Here is a 26,046-nt window from a genome sequence, read left to right on the forward strand (position 1 = left end):
TGAGATGGAGGAAGGCCAAGTGGTTCTTGAATTTACACGGAAATTCTCGAAGCACTACAGTAGCCATCTATCCGTCATGTGGTCAACCTACACAAAGGCAATCCAGTGTGGATAGAACTCTGAATAACTCACAGGATACGCCAGAGATCCAGAATGGGCTCAAATAATTAATACTAGAATACTTGGAGGCTACCCTTAATAAATTGTTCTATTATGCCATTGTAACTCGAAGTCCACGTGCATCAGCATATGGTCACAGGTACAAAAGAGCTAACCACACCCAATACTTTGTGCCTGCTTGCAGCAGGCAAAACTACTGCTACCCAAACATTAGAAGGCTATAAATTTGCTATAAACCTAGCTATGGAATATATCATCACACATGTGACTTACATTCTGCTACGTAGCTCGAGGTCTATGTTCAAACCATAGTGCCAAATGCTGATGAGTAATAGTGAAATATGAGACATCTAGCGGCTAAACAACTGTGTCTGTTGCCTTCTATCTACACCAAAATGTACATAAGATATGAGGAGATATTCAATAATGTTTCAATTGTACAGCAAAGTTTCTCAATGCCCACAACCCCAACATAAAGTTGGAACTAATTCCAGGACATACATCTTGCAACTGAAACACAATGATGACCTAGCTTGTTTATGCAATAGAGCCTTACCGTCATTTATCTAACAGGTATACTGTAGATACACACAAACGTAGCTCAGAATCTATGTCAAGTCAATGTCCAACAGATCCTGGAGGACTAACGGTTATAATTTGCAGCCTCTTCCTAGCAACTGAATATCACCTTTATGTGAATAGTAGATGGCCAAAACATCACAAGAAATCTTCCTATGAAATACATCGTACATTATTAGTGTACAGTAAACATTGTCGGAACAATACCGAAATAAGAGATATCCAACTGCTTAGACACAGCCTGTGTTAGGAAAGCATCTTCCTCTATCTACCCAATGACCTGCAAGGGATGTTAGGGAGGTATTCAACAATCTGCCATTTGTACAGCACTGCAGTTAGAGATTAACCTTCAACAACACTCAGTGAAACTATTGAAGATCTAATGCATTATACGTGACACTTAGCTCCAGTATACAACCTGACCAAACTGTCCCTTAACAACAAGAAGTAAAGCAGACAATTACACACACACCCCCACACACCAGCTTAGCACAAGACCTACTTCCAATCCGCAATCCAAAAGGTACTGAAGGCAAGGATATGGACAATTTCTACATCCTACAGCTGCATATATGAGGATAATCCCTTCCTTTGAGCAAGAAATATATGTACCAGTATATTTAAGAATTACGTCAAAACCTTTATACAGCAATGTAGCTCGAGGTCTACGTATGGCAACATAACATTAAAAATGCAGAGGTCCTAGCCACAATAGCTCTAAAAACTTCTGACGCCTAGTGTTTGTATGTATGCTACCAGATATTACTGCTCACTAACATCAGAGTGGAAGCCCATGACTTAGCCTTACATTTATGTGTAAATAATATCATGAGTGTAGCTACAGTTGCCTGAGACTGCAGTCCTGTGTGTGTCAGTTGTGTGTGTGTGCGTGTGTGTGTCGTCTATTTTTGATGAAGGCCTTACAGGCCGAAAGCTTTGTTTGTGACGGTCTCTTTATTGTGTCTATCTGCAACTCAGCATCTCTGCTATATGGTAAGTGTGAACTTTATTGTTACATTCCATGCTGGATTTTCCACTGTTTGATTAATATCATGTACAATGGTGCATAGCTCGAGATCTGCGCTTGACACCGTTATACCACAATGAGCCAAACTAACTAGAATCTCTTACATTACAAGTAAACAGAGTGAAATAGGGTCAGTATACAGTAGATCAATATACTTGAATTCCAACTAATTGCTTGCAATACCACATCTACCCAAATAAAAGTATGCGGGCACGAAATGTAGCCCAAAATGAAATAACTAGGTACAAGGGGCAAACAGAATTTTGAAAGCCCAAGGGGCAAACAGAATTTTTTACGTGCAGAAACAGTTGATGCATAACTATGGAAACTAAGGTACATAGCGAAATCTAATTAAAACACACTGAATTTATAGAACATCATGAAATATTCTGAAGAAATTGTCATAAGCAAAATCTAACTGATCATTAAGAAAATTTTCTCTATAGGTTTTCTGTGGCTGTATATCTGCATGCTTTCTAAAATATCAAGTTTCTTGCCTTTAGGGGCATTGTGTAAGACCTTCAAATTGTGGTCAATGCCAACCATATTATCCTTAGATTCTCGAAGATGCTCCCCAAAAGCAGTTTTCTTGTGTGTACTTTTGTACTCTCTGTATCTCACAAAGAAAAAAAGACCAACACACCTTCTGTGGTGTGATTAAGAACACTGTTTTACAGAATATAGTTGACTCATTAAAATTCTGCTGTGCAGCATTCAATATTTTAAACAGTTGTATTAAAGATATGCTGATTTCCTCGAGATACTGCTGTGCTGTATCTGAAATTTAAAAAATTTTGGTATTGTCAATACTTGTTCAAGATTTGTTAATTTCAGTGCCTGTGTACAAACTTCTTTATTGGGCGCGTACATAATTATTACTTCACACGCTAATAATTCAGCATGTGATTATTTAGTTTTGCTTTTCACACAAAAATCAACACCTATGGATCAGTGCTTTGAGATAGGCTGCCCATGCAGCTTATGATTGATGCAAATTCTTCCAGTAGGAAAAAGTATGAGTGTAGCTGCTGCTGCATGTGTTTCTTGCTTGTAATATTTGGAGAGCTCTTTGTTGTCTCCATTTATCTATCTGTGGTAAGATACTCTAGTCTGCTATCTGCAATTGATACTGAGAATCATTTGCTGAACCAGCGAACTTAAAATCAGAGAGACCTAAATACACTCCTGGAAATTGAAATAAGAACACCGTGAATTCATTGTCCCAGGAAGGGGAAACTTTATTGACACATTCCTGGGGTCAGATACATCACATGATCACACTGACAGAACCACAGGCACATAGACACAGGCAACAGAGCATGCACAATGTCGGCACTAGTACAGTGTATATCCACCTTTCGCAGCAATGCAGGCTGCTATTCTCCCATGGAGACGATCGTAGAGATGCTGGATGTAGTCCTGTGCAACGGCTTGCCATGCCATTTCCACCTGGCGCCTCAGTTGGACCAGCGTTCGTGCTGGACGTGCAGACCGCGTGAGACGACGCTTCATCCAGTCCCAAACATGCTCAATGGGGGACAGATCCGGAGATCTTGCTGGCCAGGGTAGTTGACTTACACCTTCTAGAGCACGTTGGGTGGCACGGGATACATGCGGACGTGCATTGTCCTGTTGGAACAGCAAGTTCCCTTGCCGGTCTAGGAATGGTAGAACGATGGGTTCGATGACGGTTTGGATATACCGTGCACTATTCAGTGTCCCCTCGACGATCACCAGTGGTGTACGGCCAGTGTAGGAGATCGCTCCCCACACCATGATGCCGGGTGTTGGCCCTGTGTGCCTCGGTCGTATGCAGTCCTGATTGTGGCGCTCACCTGCACGGCGCCAAACACGCATACGACCATCATTGGCACCAAGGCAGAAGCGACTCTCATCGCTGAAGACGACACGTCTCCATTCGTCCCTCCATTCACACCTGTCGCGACACCACTGGAGACGGGCTGCACGATGTTGGGGCGTGAGCGGAAGACGGCCTAACGGTGTGTGGGACCGTAGCCCAGCTTCATGGAGACGGTTGCGAATGGTCCTCGCCGATACCCCAGGAGCAACAGTGTCCCTAATTTGCTGGGAAGTGGCGGTGCGGTCCCCTACGGCACTGCGTAGGATCCTATTGTCTTGGCGTGCATCCGTGCGTCGCTGCGGTCCGGTCCCAGGTCGACGGGCACGTGCACATTCCGCCGACCACTGGCGACAACATCGATGTACTGTGGAGACCTCACGCCCCACGTGTTCAGCAATTCGGCGGTACGTCCACCCGGCCTCCCGCATGCCCACTATACGCCCTCGCTCAAAGTCCGTCAACTGCACATACGGTTCACGTCCACGCTGTCGCGGCATGCTACCAGTGTTAAAGATTGCGATGGAGCTCCGTATGCCACGGCAAACTGACTGACACTGACGGCGGCGGTGCACAAATGCTGCGCAGCTAGCGCCATTCGACGGCCAACACCGCGGTTCCTGGTGTGTCCGCTGTGCCGTGCGTGTGATCATTGCTTGTACAGCCCTCTCGCAGTGTCCGGAGCAAGTATGGTGGGTCTGACACACCGGTGTCAATGTGTTCTTTTTTCCATTTCCAGGAGTGTATCTGTTTGTCATCCTCATTTCATTTTCATAAGCAATAATAATGGCTATAAAATTCTTTTCACAGAATTATAATGAAAATTTGACTCAAGAAAACTCAGCATTTATCAAGGAAGTAGTCCAAGATAAATATGGACCACCAGCTGTTATTGGAGGAGTACTTACCTGTCAACAAAGCCCACTCAAAAATGCACCTTTGGAACGTGGTGAATGGACTCCTAAGACGAGGAGAACAGGTGTTATTGCAAAGAAAATTGGTTGTTACCCAATGTGGCTGAAAGATGGCTCCAAAATACATACAACACTATTGCAGGTAAGTCCCAACTAAACAAATGAGGTAATCTTTTTAAAATGTGGATAAGCACTCCACATCTTCTTTTTATTTTGCTCTGTTGTTAAATAACTGCAGACATTGTGTTTAGTATTAGACTTCTGACACATGAGTACACACATAATATCATTTCTTTGTTATTTAGTAGCAATGCAAACTTAGACTCAGCATTTTTCAGAGTTCATACAGTACCTATTATTACAGAACTACTCAATCAGTTATTTTGGTTACAGACTCACTTGCACATTTAATAAGTCGTAGTCCACTAATTACAATTTCCTGTGCATGTGAATGTATTCTTGCTAGTCAGTTACAGTTTTCATGGGAGTTTATGAGTTGAACAGTTTAGTATTTCTGTCTTGCAGTACGTCTGATGAATTTACCGAAACACTCCAGTTTAATACACCACATAAAATATCCAACACAATACATTGAAGTCAGTTGTTTGTTTTTTCGTGTGTTCCATGGAAAAAATAGTATGATGGTGCTGATCTCTTTAATATTCCTTGGAGGATTTTTTGTTACAGGAGACAGTTTTTAAACTTAATTTGATGATGAAGATGTAACGTTGGGATTAGTAAAGATCATAGCCTGAACTGTACACCTTGCATTTGCACACATTTGTGCCTTCATCAATCTCAGGCATAAAAACCAGTTTTGAAAAATTCAGGGTTTTGTTTCCCGACTCCTGAATTTGAAGCTGCTGTAACCTTATCCATGAAGAAAATGTAGGGCAGCCTATAGTGAACATCAGCAAAAAAAGGTGAAGAAGTTTGCTAATGGAGAAATGGGCACTGCAGATAAATTGCACGGCAGCCAGTCGGCAACAACTATTACATGCTGATAAAGTGATACGAGGAGACAGATGTGTTAGAGATAACTATCAACAACTTTAAAATGATTCTGAGAAAAATGGGTCCAGAAGCAGTATCCTGAATTTTTCAAAACTGGTTTTGATGCCTTGGTTCAACAATGGCACAAGTGTGTACAAACACATGGTAGTCCTGTGTAGGTGGCAGTAATAATCTGTGTGTTATAAGTTCATTATTAAAGTTTTATGGCACTCAAGGCATTACTTTTTGAAGTACCCTTGTAGTCTAAATAATCTGAATCTAGAACCACACTCCTCACAAGCTATATGAGGTGCTGTTGTTAATACAGTGGACTTGCATTCAAGAGTAGTGAGATTCAGAAGCCCCATTTGATTGTACAAAATTTAGGTTTTCCATGATTTCCCCAAGTTAATTAATGTGACTTCCATATGATGCCTTTTGCAAAGAACACATTGAATTTCCTACATAGCCAATCCTTATCTGAACTTGTGTTTTGTCTCTAATGAATCAGCAGGATTTTAAACCCTAGTCCTCCATCCTTACTTCATTTCTAACACATTACTAATGAGAAACAGACATTGCAGCCAGCAACAAAATATATTGTAAATAAGGTTTATTATTCAGATCGTCTGCCATATTAAAACTATGAAATACATACTGAAAAGTATGAAGTAATATTAATTTACATTTCATGAACATATTACATTATCAGTTATGTGTAAATCATTCTGTTTATTAAAACCTGCTGATTACACTATTTTGTTGGTAACAGGTTAAGAAAGTAATTCTGATATCTTATGGCTGGGGAGGGTATGGCTCTGTGGGTAAGTCTCAGATTACATTTCCAAAGGTCCAAGGCTCAAACACCCCCCCCCCCCCCCCCCACCCTGCCCCCTTGTGAATAGGATGTGGCAATAGAACTGGATGAATAATTGCTTGAATAATTAGAAAAATTGATTGGAAAGAATTTTGAACGTAATTTATGAATCTGTACACAGTCTCTGTTGAACTTTAACTCATACCAATATCAGCAGACCATTACATTCAAGCTCAATAAACATAATTTGTATTACGTACTGCTGCTTCCAGTAGTGTGCGGTACCGAATAATCACCACAGCCATTGAAATTGTCGATCTGTTACACAAAGCACAATATTTTTAGTATAATTAAATCAAGTTCAGTAGGTGCTTTATAACGTTTTCCTGACGACCGGAGACTGTGTGGTACTAGGGTGCAAGACTCGCACATCTGTTGTGGGTGATTTATATATTGTGTGCAGCCGATCTTCTCAAGACAGACAGCTGTGTCGATCTTCACAATGCTTCTTCGAAGATTTCGTGCTGGTTAGGGAAATGATACTGAAATACTTCTCTACTTTTGAAATGATTTCTTACTCTCAGAATACTTCCATATCAACTTCGCTATATTTTCTTCTTCACAATAAAACAACCACACAAGTTTCACATGCGCTTTCAAGTCTTTCAAGTCTCGCAAATCAACCCCATCTGGAAAACCTTAGTACTTAACATATATCATTACAGTCTCTTTTGGTTGTAATAACCCTTGTCAAAACAATTCTTGCTCCTAACAAGTCAAACAACAGAGTATAAGAGTCTCCAGATAAAACATATCTCATTTGTTCCCATTCTTAACCTCCAATCACAGACTCCAGGTATCATAGATGCTTAATTATGCTGTTTTTTTCTCTTCTCCTCTGTACTGTTTTTTCTTTAGTACGTATTAATTTCATTAACTACCATTTCCTGTAGCCTGGAGGAACTCTTGTCAAATGAAAAGTTTCTTTCAGACACTTATAAATATAAAACCTGACAATGCTAGTGGAATAGAGAATTCAAACTTACCAGAATAATCTCTACAAAATGTATGACTTTTGTCACAGTACTGCCCTTTTCCTTTTAGGCACAGTACTTATACCTTACATACAGGTTGATACTATGAATGCTCTTCCTCTTTCTGTTTTGGTAGCTGTGCCCCTTTAAACTTCCTAATCTACTGTGATACAGGTCAATCCCCTTCTTGGTGCCCCTGCCCACACAGTATAGGTCAGCCCTTCTTGGGTCTGCCTACCTGCCCTTTTCCATCCAATAAATGATGGGTGCACCCTCCTCCTTCCTTCCTGAGTAGGCTTCATAGTTCATTGCCCTAGTATGCATTTTATGTATACTGTCGCTAAAATATTACCTGGCAAAATTCAATTATACTTCACTCTTACCTCTGGGTACCTTTTTTGATCCCCTAGAGTCCTCCACTACTTTTCAACTTCTATGCTTTCAGCAGACCTCATATTTATACATAATTCAATATATCATACCTTTCTTTATTCTATACTTGTCCCACTATCCTACAAATCATCAGAACAAATATTCTACTGATATTCCTAAATAATTATCACTATTAGTTCTTCCCTGGCATATGCTCATTAGTTCTTCCTTAGTTTCTACTCTCCTTCACTTCTCACACGCCCTTGTGCGATATAGAACCATCTCTGTTCTTATACCTATGTGTAAATATATAAGAAGCAAGTTAAAAAAAAAAATAGGACGATGCAGAACCGTCATATATCAACCGTACAATATGTGCATCTACCCAGATGTACATATGTCTTTATTCCCCTTCAACCCTCGGCGGTTCTGACATTGCTTTAGGTTTCTAGCCCATAATTTTCATGTTTGTGCCTAAGTGTAATTTTGTGTGTATGTTGAAGTGTGTTCGTGCAGCCTGATTCTTCGGCCTACTTATTTGAAATAAGTTGAAGGTTATAGGAAACCATTGAGAATGAGGACTTCAGTGATAGAAGTATATGCATATGGAAAGAGGGAAAGATAGACCAGTACTCAGATGAGAAGTATGAAAGGAAAAAATAGAGATGATTGCTAAGATCATAGGAGAAAAAGAAGATAGCCCGAAAGACAGGAAGACCCTTCTCACCCCCCCCCCCCCCCCTTCCACAGGATCCCTACTTAGCCAGTAATTGAGTGAGAAGCCGGAGGAGGTCTGATGTTAAACGTCTCCTGCACAATGGGCATTCTCACCTTCACTTTTAAAGTCCCCGAAGAAAGAATCTTAGCAAAACCCATGGAACGGCAAATGGTGAAGAATCAGTCACACTTGTCTGCGAGGGTTGTCTGAATGTGTGTGTGTGTGTGTGTGTGTGTGTGTGTGTGTGTGTGTGTGTGTGTGTGTGTGTGTGTGTAGTGTTAGTCACGTTTGTACCTACGCTACCCACCTCTTTCAAAATCGATATAAACCCTCCCCGTCTACATCACATCTCATCAAAAGGTATAAAATATTCTATAAAATTAGAAAATTATACACTATTGTATAAAATAGTCATCTAATTAGTCACTTCATATTATATTATTCTTAAATAGGAAACTCTATTCTGTTCATTCCATCTTGATGTCACTCTGTTTACATATTACCATCATATTATACCTTCTACTAGAATATTATTCTGTTTGTTCCTTTTTATGTTTAGAGATCACTGTTCATTCATGATTCTCTTACATTAGTCACAATCTTTTAGTCATATTTGGTCACTTAAATACTAACATGATAGGATAGTTTAAGAGGTTGTGAATAGATTACAGAATAGTTGAATATTTGAAGGGAATTTGGTGTAGGAAAACTAATGTGGAAGTAACACCGAAAACAACTCAGGAACCGACAGTTGTCACTCTGCCCGTTAACGCGGAATGTTAACGTCCCTGGGGAACAGATGTGACTCTGCCCAGATCCCATGGATCTGATATTAACCTCTTTTGAGCGAACACAAACTGGTACTTTTCGTTAAATTTTGTGTGAAAGTCTACCCACAACAAAACAGTCACCACTTTACTACATATCCCAATAGCAGGTAAAGTTATCCTATTTTCTGCTTTGTCATGGACAGGTTTGAATTTATTCCATAAACTATCGATGCCTTTCTTTGTACCATTAAACTCCAAAGCTAAATGAGACGGAACATTGTCTGGGTTTACCCTCTCGGCAACTTTTTGTTCGATTATTTCCTCTACCTGTTCCTCCAGACTGCTTATATATATGGTGTCTGAGGTTGCTAGCTTTTCTTTAAAATTTCTCTCCACGTCATCGACTTGAGTGTTGACACCTGCAATTTGCAATTGGACAAGAGGAATCAGCTTATCCTGTCTTTCTACACTATCTTTTAACGTATGTAGTCTTCGTTTCACTGCATCGAACATAACCTTACATACATTCTGACATAATCCAAATTTTTCATTAAACTCCGATTTTAAATTGTTACACGTATCTTCAATGTCAAATTCTAATTTCTTAGTTAAATCTTGATAAGCACATCCTGTCTCTGGTTAAATTCAGTAAATAATTGATTAATGTGGGTATTTAAAGAACTGGTTAGTTCATTCTTTAAATCTAACTTCAGATTCTCGTCTTTATTATTCAGACTGTCAAATTCAGTCTTAAGCAAACTTATATTTGTTGCTTGAATGTTTAAGCTTTCACTTTGGCTACTTAAAACCTCACTATGAGCATCTAATTTGATGTTCAATTGTGTATTTACTGAATCTTACTTAAGACTTTGAGCACTTAGTTTCATTCAATGCCTTTCTTAAAGAAACACTCAGTTCCTGTCTTAACGAAGCATTTTATGCATTTACTTCTTGTCTTAAAGAAGCTGAATCTGCTCTCTGTTCATCTAATCTAGTATTTAATTGTATACTCTGAGCTTTGATTAAATTTATTACTTCAGACAAGTCTGGCATTTCCTTATTCACCGTCATGGCCATGGCTGGTTCTGAAGTTTCTCCAACTTTCTGAATATTATCCGTTTCTCTATTTCTCTCTCTCTCTCTCTTTCTTTCTTTCTCTTTTTTCCCCCGAATCTAACCGAAAATACAATATTGTGTACAATAACTACACGAACAGTTTATTGTTCTGCAGTTCTTTCAACTTTACCAAACAGTTATTGTTTTTCGCTCACCCATCATAGAGGTCTATGCTGCATCGGTGAGCAGGTGTAGAATCGGCACTGGTGAACAGCACGGGCGCTGGCAGTGTCGAATGTTGGATGCGGCGTCGGTGAGTGGACACGAAGTCAGTATTGGTGAATGTCAGTTGCAGTCAGCGACGGCTGCTGGTTACCGCGTCGGCGTTGTTGGCAGGATACTGCGTCAGCATCGTTTGGACCGATGTATGTGTGAGGACTGCTTACTTCCCCACACCAAATCTTCTTAGTCGAACTATTCTCTGTGTCTTCCTTTGTGCATTGCTTATTAACTTTTTCACCCTTTTTTCCTTTTAGGCAGAATCCAATTCTGTGCAACAGTTTCTTTGTCTTGTTCTGCCTGGTTACTATGTCAACTCAAATATCTTCTTCCCGTTTTTGGCTTAGAATTTCCCTTTTTCTTCGAGTCGTGTCACTTGGTCGCCATGTTCTAACGTTTTCCTGACGACCGGAGACTGTGTGGTACTGGGGTGCAAGACTCGCACATCTGTTGTGGGTGATTTACATATTGTGTGCAGCCGATCTTCTTCTCATGACAGACAGCTGTGTCGATCTTCACAATGCTTCTTCGAAGATTTTGTGCTGGTTAGGGAAATGATACTGAACTACTTCTCTACTTTTGAAACGATTTCTTACTCTCAGAATACTTTCATATCAACTTTGCTATATTTTCTTCTTCACAATAAAACAACCACACAAGTTTCACATGCACTTTCAAGTCTCGCAAATCAACCCCATCTGGAAAACCTTAGTACTTAACATACATCATTACAGTCTCTCTTGGTTTTAATAGTCCTTGTCAAAACAGTTCTTGCTCCTAGCAAGTCAAACAACACAGTATAAGAGTCTCAACATAAAACATATTTTATTTATTCCCAACAGTCACTACTGTTTCACTACCAAAGAATAGCCCTTGATTATTCCTTGTACTGGACATACAGATTCCAAGGCGTGCACGGCCACCATATGTCAGTGCCGATAGACCACCGCAACTTTAGTCTTCTTGTAACACACGTCCATCCTGCACACACATAAACTGTGGCGCAGTAGACACATTTCCGTTCTCTCACACTCATCCTTAAAATACCATGATTTGAGACGGTGAAATATGAGTGTCTCTAGAATTTACCCCAAAATTCTCGAGGCACTACAGCCTATCAAGCCTGAGTCATTACCTTCACATTAATTCCATTGTGTTTAGTCTTGATTGTGATAATGTCGATGCAGGAACACTCCTCCAGATGCTGCGTAAATTATTCTTGTTTGCACTGAACCTCTTGATGTAGGATCTCGGTGGCAAGTGAAATGATGTACAGATAGGAGTTGACCATATAGCCGTACGAATAAATATTCTTTTTCTAATAACTTTTTATAATACTTTTAATGAACAGTTAAAAATACACACTTTTAACAATGCTGGTATGACAGATCCAAGAAAACGTCCGTATGCTACCACTTCCTGAAACAGAAGGCTGAAGATACATGAATTAATAAATTGAATGGCGTTTTCCTTACTTTGTTTCATACAGATATTTAACAGTGTATCAAAACATTATCCTTGTCACAAAACAACTCGCTAATTTACCTTTCGCTGAGTTTACAACTCATTCAGTTTACATATAGCTTATATGTAAAAAAAAGAAACGAACAAAAAAGTAATACGATTCAGTACACCTGTAACTTGCTAGGTAAAGCAGTTCATAGATCTGAGGAAGGCAAAGGTAGGTGATCTACAGTAAGACCATGCATAGTAAAGCATTGTCCCCCCCTGTGGGTTCAGGGGTTAGAATAGGTCTGCGGAATTCCAGCCTGCCATAAGAGGCGACTAAAAGAAATCTCCTACTATCCAGCCTTCAGTATCATTGTCCCCTTTAGGGTTTGATGTCCACACTTCCCAAATTTTTCTGAAGTGCTGGCACCTTACATGGTGCACAATGCACCAAATATCCATTGTGCAATTAGACCTTTTGCACCTCTTTGCACATCATTTACTTCCATAGTCCACTGTCCTCTTTCACCCCCATTACAATATTAGATTTCGCAACACACAGTATCCAGCACAGTAGCCAGTCCATTGTGGCAGTACCATCATGTACCCTCTTGCTCGTGGCCCCTGACAACACAGGGATTGTATTGTTGATGCCTGAGCTGCAAACTCGCCATGTATGCCAAAATGTAGATGCCCATCTACTGGCCCCCACGCCATCACTCCTTGCCAGTTCCGCGTCTGAGGACAGGTGAAGATTTTAGCATTCCCTGAGGACCTAGATCTTGCTGACACCTCAGCTGCAATGGAAATGATACAACTGCTCAACCAGTGCCAGCGATGATCCTGAAGCATAACCTGCCTCCTTGGTCCCTTCATGCTGTGCTTTTGCAGACGACAGACAGCATCATCCTCCAGTGGATTTGCAGTGGTTTTTTCCCCTCCAGCTGGCTGAGTTATGACAACGTTTAAGTGTGTTACACCTGCTGTTTTTTTTGCCCTTCAGGAAACCTGGTTTCCAGCAATGCGGACCCCCATCCTTTGTGGCTATCAAGGGTTTTTCAAACATCATACTGATTGTAAAAGAATGTCAGGTGGAGTCTGTATTTACATCCTTAGCTCTGTATATAGCGCACCTGTGCCCCTTCGAACACCTTTAGAAGCTGTGGCTGTCAGGATGAGAACAATGCAGGAAATTACCATCTGTAACATCTACCTTCCTCCAGATGGTGAAGTGCTGTACCATGTATTGGCTGCACTTGTTTCCCAACTCCCCCCCACCCACCTTTTGTACTTCTTGGTGACTTTAATGCCCATAACCTATGTGGGGTGGAACCAGGATTACTGGCACTGGGAAAGACCTCAAGAATCTACTACCTCAACTCGACCTTTACCTCCGAAATACAGAGTGGCTGGTTCATCCTTTTTTATTTTTGCGATCAACAAGCCCAAGTCATCTGCTACATTATTTTAATACCTCCAACTGCTTTTTTTCCCCTTTTAGTGCATGTTTTCTCCTTTTGGTTTGCTTCTTTTGTTTTCCCTGTCAGTTGTTTCAAATATAAACAGAAAACAATAACAGTATACTATAATAGAAGGAATGGTGGCTTTTTCTCACGGTAGCTTTTTTCACAGTAATTGTCTCCTGTCATTAGTCACAATTTGTTGTCATTAAAGTTTACTGAAGTAGCTAGCAGTGGCTGCTTTCTTCCTGTTAATTAACTGCTGTGCAAAACTTAAGGATGAAAGTAATTTTGACATGATGTGTTACTGCCAAGTAATATAGCATGAGGAAACTTATACCACACATAGAAAGAACTGCTACAGTATAGAACAGAAGGTAACTGAAAGAAATAAACAATGAGATGAAAAGAAATGACACTTTTCTTGAAGGATAGTAATTACACTGTAGTCATTGGACCATCATTAATCATAGTGATTTCAGTGTAATTATTGTCTTTGAATAAAAGTGTCATTTCCATTCGCACATTGCGCATTTCATTCAGTTACCTTCTGTACTCTACTGTAGCAGTTCTTCCTCTGCAAGGTTGAAGTTTCATCAGGCTATATTATTTGATGGTGAAACATCATGCAACAATTATTTTTGTCTTTATGTTTTGCACAGCATTGTATATAACTTGACTCCCAGTTAGTTTCGTGCCTTTTTACTTTCCCTGGCTCCTTTTTTTGAACGGTGGTATACCAAGACCTGTTTACATGAGGAAAAAGGGACAGATGACACTGTAGTTTGGTCCCTTTACTCTTCAAACAAACAAACCAACCAACCAAAGCATTATGGCGTTCAAACCAAACTTTGGGTTGAAGATTGCTTTATTTTAGTTACAAAGATGGATGTGTTTGGGTACACATAGTAATAAAGAATGAATGTAGTTCAAAGATTAACTTACCGCTCTGCTATTCCAAGTTTTCATGGACAGTAATTACGAAGACAGTTCTTTGTTGAATACGCTATCCAGTCATATTAATGTGATCAGCTGCCAAAAGCCTGAATAACCATCTTTTGCCACACAGACTGCTGCGAGACATGCAGCAAGAGACTCGGTGAACTTTTGGAAGGTACTGACAGAGATATGGAGCCATGCCGACCCCAGTGCTGTGGCCAGCTGCACTACGTTTCTCAGTTGAGGATCCATTGCGCGAACTACCTGATCGAAGTGGCCCCACAGGTTCTTGACTGGGTTTTAGTCCAGGGACTTCAGTGGCCAGGGGAGTACAGTGAACTCATCCTGGTGCTCTTCAAATGATCCACATTCACTGCGGGCTCTGTGACACATTGCATAGTCCTGCTGGTAGATGCCATGATGGGGTATTGATGCCTCTGACTGGGCTGGAGTAGGTGGCAGTGGGCGGATGTATGGGGTAGATATTGCATCTGTGTCTATTGCAGGAATATAAGCCATGAGGCAAGGAGTTGGGAGCTGGGGTGGAGTGTGGATGGATGAATATATGAATATATTGTGTAGGTTTGTCTGGCAGTGGAGTACCACTGTGGGAGGGGTGGGAAGGACGTGTAGGATTAGAATTAATTAAAATTAGAAATTTATGTATACATGAGAAACTGTGCACAAGAAATATTAAACGAACATACAAATTTTAAACAACTTCGACCTAAAAAAAACTTTACTGAAATACTGGAATGCAAAAGGGATAAAATTAAAAACAAATAACACACAACCACCAAAGATAGCTTATGTTGAAATCCAACCAGCAAGAAATAACATCATTGCTGTCTATTCCCATGTACTTTTTAAACATGCAACATCATAGTAAGAGAACTATCAGGTAACTGTCAAAACATATTCAATTTATAAGAAATATTACTATTACGTAATTTTAGCCGCGGCTGAGCACCAACAGTTATGTAACAGTTTACTATAGAAGTAATGTGGACATCAGATTCACCTAGATATAAGTACAAATTTGTAAGCAATCAAATATTTGAGGCATATTATGTAAATAAACAATCTCACCAACATTGTGTTTACAGGTTACCTGAAAATGGCAACGAAAGCCAAAACAGATCTGTCTTGAAATAAAGACTAATAATTACATTGCAGCTATTTTGTACCTTCCTTATAATAAATGTCATTAACGAAAGAAAGCTTTGTGATAAACATTTTGTCGATAATGAAGTCATTAAAGATGGAGCACAAGCTCAGATTAGGGAAGGATGCGGGAGGGGTTTGAACTGTTGTCCTCGTAAATGTGAGTCCAGTGTGCTAACAAGTGTGACCTCATTTGTCAGATCAGGTGAATTGGGTCACCAAGACATCAGAGTGAGTTCACTATCCTCAAATCACTGTAGCATTATTCTGGCCTCGTGATGGACCGTTAACCTGCTGCCTGCTGGATAATGCCACCACTGTCGGAAAGACATCAAGCAATAAGGTATGCTGGGGGCCTGCAGTAGTGTTTTTGTAGTCCACAGCTTTTGTGGTGCTTTTGTTTACTACCACAGGTCCCATGGAAGCTCAGGTGAATGTCCCACCATAGCATAATACTGCTCCCATTGGGCAGAGTCCATGGCACACTGCATGCTTCTAGTAGCCATTTTCTTGGATGTCACCATATCTGGACACGACAGTTGACCTTCTGTAACAAGAAATATTAATCTGATCAGGCAACATGATTCCATTGACCCACAGTCCAATGCCAGTGGTCGTATGCCCTCTGTAATTGTAATAAAGGATTTTGTTGGGTTAGCATGGGAATAGTTAGGTGTTGTCTGCTGCAGAGTTGCATGTTCAACAATGTGCACTGAACAGTGTCTGTGCCAGTAGTGTACTTCATCAGATCTGCCACAGATTGTTACCAGCCCTGCATTGTAGAGTGGCAAGCTTCTGATCTTCACATTCTGTCGTGAGGCAGGGTTGTCCAACACCTTACCATCAACCCTGGGTTTGAACCTTCTTCAACCGCGTAATGTAGATACTCACAAAACAGGCAACCAGCTTTGCTGTGCCCATTCTCAATCACCAGGTCATAACCATCTGCCCTTTGAGAAAAATTTCAGCAGTGGAAAAAAATGAGGCCAGCAACTAGAGATTGTGGTCATATGTGTGTGTGTGTGTGTGTGTGTGTGTGTGGTCTGTTTTTGACAAAGGCCTTGTTGACTAAAAGCTAACTTTCAGCCAGTTGTTTTGTTGTACCTTTTTGCAACTCAGCGTCTCTGCTGTATGGTGAGTAACAACTATCCTTTCCTTGATATTGCCCTTTGTGAAAGTGTTTTATATCAGTGGCATTTATTGTCATTATAATGATACCCCATTCATGTATGCTCCATTTCTCCTTACCATGTCACTTGCCTGCAACACCATCAGGCACTTTCAGTGGGCTATGGCTCATCATTGTGTGTGTTTACAAGGGAAAAGACCTTCTTTTCCTAATTAAAGAAGCCGAATGAAAAACTATATGATGTTTTCATACAATGGTCTTTCACACCCCTCTAACGTGGCCAAATCCATAGTTATTTTTATTATTGTTTTTTGCCTCATCTTATTTTTTAGTTAAATATTGTTATTCATTTGCAGGTGGTCGACAATCACGTTATTCGGTATATTCCACCCGAAGAATTTGATCCCCCTCGGAAGCGTGCTGTAAGACAGAAATATCCAAATCGCTACGGATGTTTACTAGTTGGAGCAGAGAGCGCAGATCCACAAATGGTAAGGAATAAAACTTATTTTCTTGAGAAAAAAAATATCAGTTTTACTTCTTGGAGCTCAGCAAGTGATTTGACTGTAGTCAGTCATATGTAGAGTACAGTATTATGCTTTTTTAAAGAAAAGCATAATACTGTACTTCACATTAAATTGTACTGCACAGTAAACTTTAGTTTAGTTATCTATACATGTAGCATTTCTTGAATATAAAATGTTTTTCCTGTTTCATTTTGTGATGCTAAGACTCCAGAGTATTTCATTCATTCATTCGTTCATTCATTCATTCATTCACGCAATCAGGCCCAGTGGACCGCGCGCCACCACAGTTAGAGCTCTTCATCTGTCTCTGTCTTCTGCTATGTGTCCCCAGTTTTCCGTGACTCCCAGCTGCACCATGTCTTCTCTCACTCCATCAGTCCATCTCTTTCTAGGTCTTCCCACTGGTCTGCTGCCTGACGGGATCCAGTCCATTGCAATTTTGGGCCACCTTGTTGCCTCCATTCTAACTACATGTCCAGCCCATTGCAGTCTTTTGCTTCTCATCACTAACCAAGGCGTTCGGCTCCTTGTACAGCTCTTCTAATTCTGTGTTATGGTGTCTTCTCCACTCTCCAGTAGTCTGATCTTGGACTGGTCCAGATATTTTCTTGAGGACCTCCAGAGTATGTAAAAAGTTAAATCCATCAGGAAGTCGTTTGAAACCAGAGGCTCTGTGATTTCTTTTCACATAATGATATTTCTCCACAATTGTTTACATAGTACGTAGATAAGCAGAGATTTATCTAGGGGCAATAGTGCTATGAGTATTTTTTATTAAATATTTGCTGTGTAAATATTGCTCATTTTGTTTGGCTACTTATTTACTCTATGCTGACTTACTTTGCATTTAAGCAAAATGTTTTGTGAAACACAATTATGCACTTATTTTTGTGGTGCTTAGGAAATAGAGGGTGATTCATGAAGGTATGCAAATATTTTAATATGTTATTCTACAAGTAAAACTAAAGAAATAAGGTCATATAAACGTAGGTCTACAAATGTTTAGTTACAGTTAATAAAATATTTTGTCTGAAATTTAGCATCTTCGCTAATATGAAGCCATTGCAAAACTGTACAAGGATAAAGTAAAGCATGATTTCCATTTATTTTGTTGTTATTGGTATGGTGAATCTAATAAAACATGTCTCAGACATGTGTCTGCAATAGTTTTCCATAACAATCAGAGCAGCAAAAATTATTATACAAGTAAATTTGTTTACTTTCCATTACGAATGTAAAAATGTTTGTCGTTTTTGGCAACCGTTAGTGAGTTGTTTGTCATTTCCTAACCTTGAAACAAGTTAGCCTTCTGTATTGTTCACTGAAAGAACATTACAACAACAGTGTGTGTAACTGAAACCACATAGTAACTGTTGTAGTTTGTAGATTATTTATGAAATAGAGATGCCTTTCAAATTTACAACAGAGGAATATGCCAATATGGTGTTTATTTATGGCAAATGTGATGGTAATGCCTCCTCTGCAGTTAATGAATATCGCGCGTGTTATCCAACTTGGAGGTTTCCAAATGCATGAATGATTAGTGTAGTATTTTGATTGTTACGGGAGACAGGTTCTCTACCTAGTGTTCATAATCTGGATGTTCTGGAAAACTACTGCGGATAATGTCTGGGACATGTTTTATTAGATTCACCAGAGCAATAACAACAAAATAAATGGAAATCTGGCTCTGCTTTAACCTTGTACAGTTTTACGATGGCTTCATATTAGCTAAGTTGCTAAATTTCAGGCAAAATCTTGTATTGGCTGTAACTCTATAAATAAACATTTGCGGACCTATGTTTATATGAACTTTTTTCTTTAGTTTTACTTCTAGAATAACATATTAAAATATTTGCATACCTTTGTGAATCACCTTATATGTGTCTGAAATTAAAGGTTTATTTGCAGTTGTTACAAATTGTCTCCATTACAGCCTTCAGACACTTGGCATAAATCTTCCTAATTTATTTATCTCTCTCTTGATATGAACAAGGGTAAGTCAATTATTATCCACAGTTTAGTTATATTTTTGTTTCTTTTGGTAGTACTGTCGTTTTATGTTGATGACGCATGCTTTGTTTATTTGTTGTTATATCTTGGCAATTTTCAAGCTGCTTAGTTAGTTTCATTATCTCTGCCATGCTGTTAATCATGGCTGCTCTGCTGTCTATTTGCACCAAAGAAGAGCAACGTTCAGTGATCCATTTTTTGTGGTCGGAAGGCGTATTAGGGGCCGAAAATCATCGTAGACTTACACTACAGTACGAGAACAATGTTTTGCCACAGCAGAGTGTGCACGAGTGGATTGAAAAATTCTGAAATAGTCGCACAAGTGTTACGCACGATGAAGGAGCCGGATGACCGTTTACCGCCACAAATGAAGAAACCATTGAGCATTCACATGAAATGATTCTCTTAGACAGACAATGAACTATCAATGAAGTGGCACATCATCTGCAAATTAGTCACAGTTCTGCCTGAAAAATCATCCACAACAGACTTGGGTTACATAAAGTTTATGCAAGATGGGCCCCAAAACAACTCACACAGTTGCATAAACAAACGCACTTGGGCATCTTCGAAAAACATTTGGATCGCTATGGTAATGAAGGGGACAACTTCTTAGACAGGATCATTCCTGATGACGAAACATGGATCCATCATTACGAGCCAGAGAGTAAACGGCAGAATATGGAATGGAACATCCAAATTCGCTGTGCAAGAAAAAGTTCAAGACCCAACCGTCCACAAGAAAACTGATGCTTATGGTTTTTTGGGACACACGAGGTCCAGTACTGGAACATTATGGGGAAAGGGGCACAACAATAAACAGTGTATATTACAGTGAGATGCTTACTGCCAGGCTAAAGCTTGCAATTCGAAGCAAACGCGAGGATTGCTGTCAAAAGGTGTTGTGTTGTTGCACGACAATGCCCATCCACATACTGCTGCCCACACTGCTGAAACACTCCAGAAACACAAATTTGAAGTACTGGATCATCCTCCATATAGTCCCAAACTCGCCCCTTCTGACTATCAGTTTTTTGGTCCACTCAAACAGGCATTAAGGAGCCATCGATTTGCCTTGGACGAAGAAGTGAAAGAAGTGGTGCATACCTGGCTCGCAGCTCAACCGAGAACCTTCTTTTGTGAGGGCATCAGGAAGCTTGTACAATGATGAACCAAGTGTGTTGAAACGCAAGGAGACTATGTCAAAAAATGATGTTCTTGTAAGTTCCCTATTTGATTGCAATAAAATTTTATAACTACTTTGTGAATAATAATTGACTAGCCCTCCTATCTCCTACCTGTATCCTTGATACTGCTTACTGCTTTCACTTTTTGTAGACGCAGTTTCAAGAACATGACTGAGTATATTTCAGAGAGTTCAGAACATTATGAAAAAAAGTACAGTAATTGTTTGTCCTTCTACTGTCTTCCAAGGACAGGTTTATGGCCCAGTTGGTAATGTCATTGATTGAAATTACATTAATCATGCTTGCTTTAGTATGGCACAGTAGTAAACTCTTATTTGGATGTGTGCTCTACATCGAGGATCGTATGTATGACACAGATGTAAGAACCCGACATTCTGCTTTAAGTGTGCAGTTATTGGCTCCGAGCCTTATCCTCATTCAGCTACTTGTCCCAATCACCCTTCTGCAAAATTGGCAAGTAATGACACTTCTGAGTTCCTCTCAAACATATCAACCCCCTCCTCAAAGTCATTGGGAGCTTTTGTGCACTGCAGGGAAATTTTAGTAACAATGTTCTCAAACAATGAAATTCACAAGAAAATGGGACTGGTGATGTTCTCATGTATTGGACATTTTTAGTAGACCACAGAAGAGTTTATATCCTGAGGTGTTCCGTTACATGTTGACTATTTAATGCAATTTCTTCATTGTGTTTGTATGTCATTGATCGTTACTCCTTGAAAGTCAGTGTTGGACTCCATTATAGCAAGAAAAAACATGATGTGTGGAATGTAGTACTTGGTAGAGCAAGCATAAGATACAGATTTTGTGTAACACTGAATATGTTGACTAGACAACAGTACTACAGCATAAAGAATAGCCGGAGCACTTGTTTGTGATTACTTAAGCAATGCTGTTTCTTCGGCAGCTCACCGGAGCGAACCAGGGGGCCGACCCAGTTGGCTTCTGTAAGCAGGCCTGTGAACTGTATGGAAGTGTGCTCTCTCAAATTGCATATGTCATGAGTGAAGGTACATCACTCCTCCCTTCTTGGGGGTGGGAAAAACAACATATATACAAAAAAAACACTAGGCACAGAAAAATGCATGGTACAGATAAAATTTGCTGGTACCAAAAAAGGCACTGGTACTGTGGGGGAGGGGTGGGGAGCACTGATCTCACAAGGCACTGAGATTGTGAGTGTTGGAAAACACCAGTGATGACACTGAATCCATTTCATCAACTCAACGATGGCAGCTGCTGCAGCATGTGGCGAGCAGGCACCAGTGAGTAGAGACGGAAGTGATGAGGGTGTGGGTTAACGCACCCTCCTACCGCTCATGAGAGGCCATAGGGCAGGACCGGGAACAGCCTCTCCATAGCAACATCTTCATCAAGCTCAGCAGTTGGCACCGGAGGTGTCAGCGGGGGTGTAGGAGACGACAGCATCACAGGACACAGCAACGGAGGTGGCAGCAGCGGCCACAGTGTGAGGTGACAGCAGTCAAGGATGAAAGGAGGAGCCCCAGACAGTAATATGTCAGGAAACGACCCCCTCTGTGGTGCGAACCAGACCTTCTGCAACACAGGAACAGGCATCGACAGCAGTGGGGGTGGCGAAGGTGGTAGTCCCTACGGAATGAGGCCCGCCGTGCACAGCCGCAGCTGGTCGGACTGATGGGACATCTGACCATCAGGGATGAGGACAATGCACAGGCGCCAGCCCTGGCAACATTTGATGATGGCAAAAACCCAGTTCAGCAGGCAGTCAAAACCACTAGCCCAAAACCAGGCGCACCTGGTCAGAACCATCACATAGCTAGTGACCAGCAGATGGAGGAGTGTCCGTGTTTCACATCTGTCTGGAGTGTCCACAGTTGCCCCCCTGTGGGTCTGAGGGTCAGAATAGGCCCTCAGTATTCCTGCCTGTTGTAAGAGGAGACTAAAAGGAATCTCACATGTTTCGGCCTTTATGTGATGGGCCCCTGTAGGGTTTGACCTCCATACTTCCAAATTTTTTATGAAGAGCGAGCCAACTGGGTAAGGGCACCTTACATGGTGCATCGTGTCTGTGCATCGAGATCTTTAACCCGCTTTCTTGTCGTCGCATTGCAGTCCTGCTCACTCTCCGTCTCTTGGCCGAGGATACATTCCTGGGTGCAGTCTGTGCCATCCCTTATGCTGCGTCGCTTCTGTGCCTACATCAACCATGGACTTCTTTGTACCTGATATCCAGCACGGTAGCCAGTCCATTGTGGTGGGGTCGCCATGTACCCTGTTGGTTGTAGGCCCCTGACAACACAGGGATTACTCTGCTGATGCCTGCGCCATTAACTCCCCACGTATACTAAGGAGTAGATGCCTATCTCCCTGGGGCATCGGGACTCCCGGCAATGGCCATCCTGCCAAGTGGCCCTTGCTGCAGGTGGGTGGCGCCCGTGGGGAGGGCCCGTGGTCGGAGTGGGTGGCATCAGGGCGGATGACATGTAATGGAGCGTGGCACATCTTCTCTTGCTGGTGGCCAGCTGCCAGCAGTCTCTTAAGCGTTTCAGGGCTCAATTTAATGCAAACACGTATGACCCCAAATCGTTTTCCTCTCTGGTCACACCATGGGAGGAACGAAAGGCTAAGAATGGCAGCAAAGCTCATTTGCCCTGCTACCTAATATGTGCGAGAGCTGATGGGGAATCCTTTACGTCCATGACGCCTCAGTTCTTTGTAGAGCATTTAGAGGACAAGTTTGGGGAGGTGCAGGGCTTGTACAAAATGCACTCAAGGTCAGTTTTGATAAAAACTGCATCCTCTTCCCAGTCACGGTCATTACTTGCTTGTGACAAGTTGGGGGATGTTTCAGCTACCATCACGTCCCATAAGAGTTTAAATATGGTCCAGGGTATTATATTCCACAGGGACCTTCTTCTGCAGTGTGATGACGAGCTGCGCAGCATTTTAGAGTGGAGAGGTGTTCATCTGTGTCAACTGCAGAGAGCATCATTCACCTTGTTCGCCAGACTGCAGGGTTTTACTGAAACAGTGGAAAATCATGGAATATAAGACCCTGGACCGACTGACCTAAACTGAGGCTAAAAGGAAATATAAATGACTCTATCCTCTGCGAATGACTTCCTCTTATGCCGCCGCTATGACAAACTGTGATAGCCCCATCAGGTCAGCAAATTCCACTCGGCTCCCCGGGCCATAAGACTACACCTCCCGCCTTGACTGTGGGGGGCACTACCCTCCCTGTTGCTCCTTCGCCACCTACTTTGGGAGCAACAGCCCCCCACCCATTGGGAACATCTGTCCCCACTTCTAAGCGTCCAACTTCTTCAGCTCCTCTCACTCAGAAGGGATGCCTTGGGTTCCTCCCTTCCCAGGTTTCCACCAGTGGGAAGGAGGATGCCCGCCAGTGGCGTAAGTGCTCACAAGCAGCTGGTCGTAGGGCTTCACGATCCAACTCAGTCCCGCAGAATGAGTCAGTGAAGCCCTCCCAGCCAGTGAAACCCAAGGAACAGTGCGAAAAGTCCAAGAAGAAGACCTCTAAGACCAAGGAACGTGTGGTGGCGCCCACCCCACTGCAACGTACGAGCTCTGCGTCTAAGGATGGGGTGGAGATTCTGGCGTCCACTGAGGACCTAGATCTCGCCAGACCCTCAGACACCATGGAAGTCGATCTCATGGGTACTCAGTCGGTGGCAGCAAGTGATTCAGTAGCTTAATCTGCCTCCTCGTTTCCTTCATGCCTTTTTCGGCCGCTGACAATGTCATCCTCCAGTGGAATTGCAGCAGTTTTTTCCTTGACCTGGCTGAGCTCCGACAACTTCTCAGCCTACACCCTTTCTCCTGCATTGCTCTTCAGAAACTTGGTTCCCGGCGATGCGAACCCCCACCCTCCATTGCTATCAGGGTTATTATAAGAATTGGGCAGCTTATGAGAGGGTACCTGGTGGAGTCTGTGTCTATGTCCTTAACTCTCTTTACAGCGAATGTGTCCCTCTTCAAACACCATTAGAGGCTGTCGCTTTTCGGGTGTGGACGCCTCAGGCTGTTACTGTCTGAAGTCTCTATCTTCCACCGGATTGTGATGTCCCACGCATGTATTGACTGCACTGATAGGCCAACTGCAGCCACCTTTTCTGTTATTGTATGACTTTAACGCCCATAACCCTTTGTGGTGTGGATTGGTGGCAACGGCTGAGGCACTGTCATTGAGCAAGTGTTGGCACAGCTCGTCCTTTCTCTTTTAAATAATGGTGCCTCCACACATTGATGGTGAACCTCTTGCCGTGGTGGAGACGCATCGGTTTTTGGGCTTGCTTTTTGATGCCCAGTTGACTTGGCTCCCTCATATTCAGCAGCTTAAACAAACGCTCTTCATTGCTTGAGTCACACCAGCTGGGGTGCTGATTGGTCTACTCTTCTACAACTGTATCAGGCACTGATTCAGTCCTGTCAGAGCCTGGCTTATGGTTTGGTGTCACCTTCCGCAGTGCGGTTGCTTGACCCCATACTTCACTGTGGGATCCGACTCGCAATTGGAGCTTTCCACACAACCCCTGTAAACAGCCTACTTGTGGAGGCTGGTGTCCCTCCATTGTGGATCCGGCGCCAGTGACTACTGGCCGCTTATGCTGCACATCTTTGTAGCCTGTCTGGGCATCCAAATTACCGTTTCCTGTTCCCCAACTCAGTCGTCCATCTTCCAGAATGGCAGGCCCAGTCAGGGTGTACGATCACGGTTTGCGTCCAGGCTCTTATCTCTTGGCTTGAGTTTTTCCCTCTCCCACCTCTTCTCCGGGTCCATATACCTATACACCCATGGTGTGTGCCCCGCCCATGCCTTCGACTGGATTTGCCTCAGGGCTCGAAGGACTCAGTCCCTGCTGAGGCCCTCCGCCACCGCTTTCATACCATTCATGCCACGTTTCACGGCTCCGACGTGGTCTATACCGACGGTTTCTGGTCGAGTTGATTATGCTCTTACTCTTGGGGATCATTCTAAATGACTCTCATTGCCGGCTGGCTGCAGTGTTTTCACTGCCGAGCTGTTCGCCATCTCTCGCGCCCTAGAGTACATCCGCTCCAGCTCAGGTGAGTCCTTCATTATCTGTAGTGACTCCCTGAGCAGTTTATGAGCTGTCGACCAGCGTTTTCCTCGCTCTTGTCTGGTGATAGCTATCCAGGAGTCCATCCAAACTCTTGGCCGTTGTGGCCGCTCCATGGTTTTTATGTGGACCCCGGATCATGTTGGCATCCCAGGTAATGAACGTGTTGACACGCTGGCCAAACAGGATGTCGGTGCACTAGCTTTAGAGATTGGCCTTTCAGAGTGTGATCTTCATTCAGTTTTGCGGCAGATGATCTTTGGTGCCTGGGATGATGAATGGCACACCCTACCTTCACCCAACAAACTTTGGATTGTCAAGGAGATTACCGGTGTGTGGCACTCCTCCTCATGGGCCTCTCACAAGAACTCTGTTGTACTCTGCTGGCTGTGCATTGGCCACACTTGGATGACGCATGGTTATTTATTATGCCGAGAGGACCCGCCTCTGTCACTGCGGTTCAGCATTGACAGTGGTCCACATTTTGTTGCACTGTTCACTTTTAACTGCGCTCAGGCAGACATTTGCACTGCCTG

At 42.1% G+C, this 26,046-nt stretch overlaps 1 protein-coding gene across 1 annotated transcript in view; it reads left to right on the forward strand.

Moving 5' to 3' along the window:
• The window catches only part of LOC126191581 (39S ribosomal protein L3, mitochondrial), a 78,632-nt gene that overhangs the window by 8,317 nt on the left and 44,269 nt on the right, over positions 1-26,046 (forward strand). The window contains exons 3-4 of the mRNA XM_049932514.1: positions 4,395-4,640; positions 17,035-17,169. Coding sequence (XP_049788471.1) covers positions 4,395-4,640; positions 17,035-17,169 — 381 coding nt within the window. The remainder of the gene's footprint in view (positions 1-4,394; positions 4,641-17,034; positions 17,170-26,046) is intronic.

Source organism: Schistocerca cancellata, chromosome 6 (genome assembly GCF_023864275.1).
Source record: "Schistocerca cancellata isolate TAMUIC-IGC-003103 chromosome 6, iqSchCanc2.1, whole genome shotgun sequence".
Taxonomy (NCBI): domain Eukaryota; kingdom Metazoa; phylum Arthropoda; class Insecta; order Orthoptera; family Acrididae; genus Schistocerca; species Schistocerca cancellata.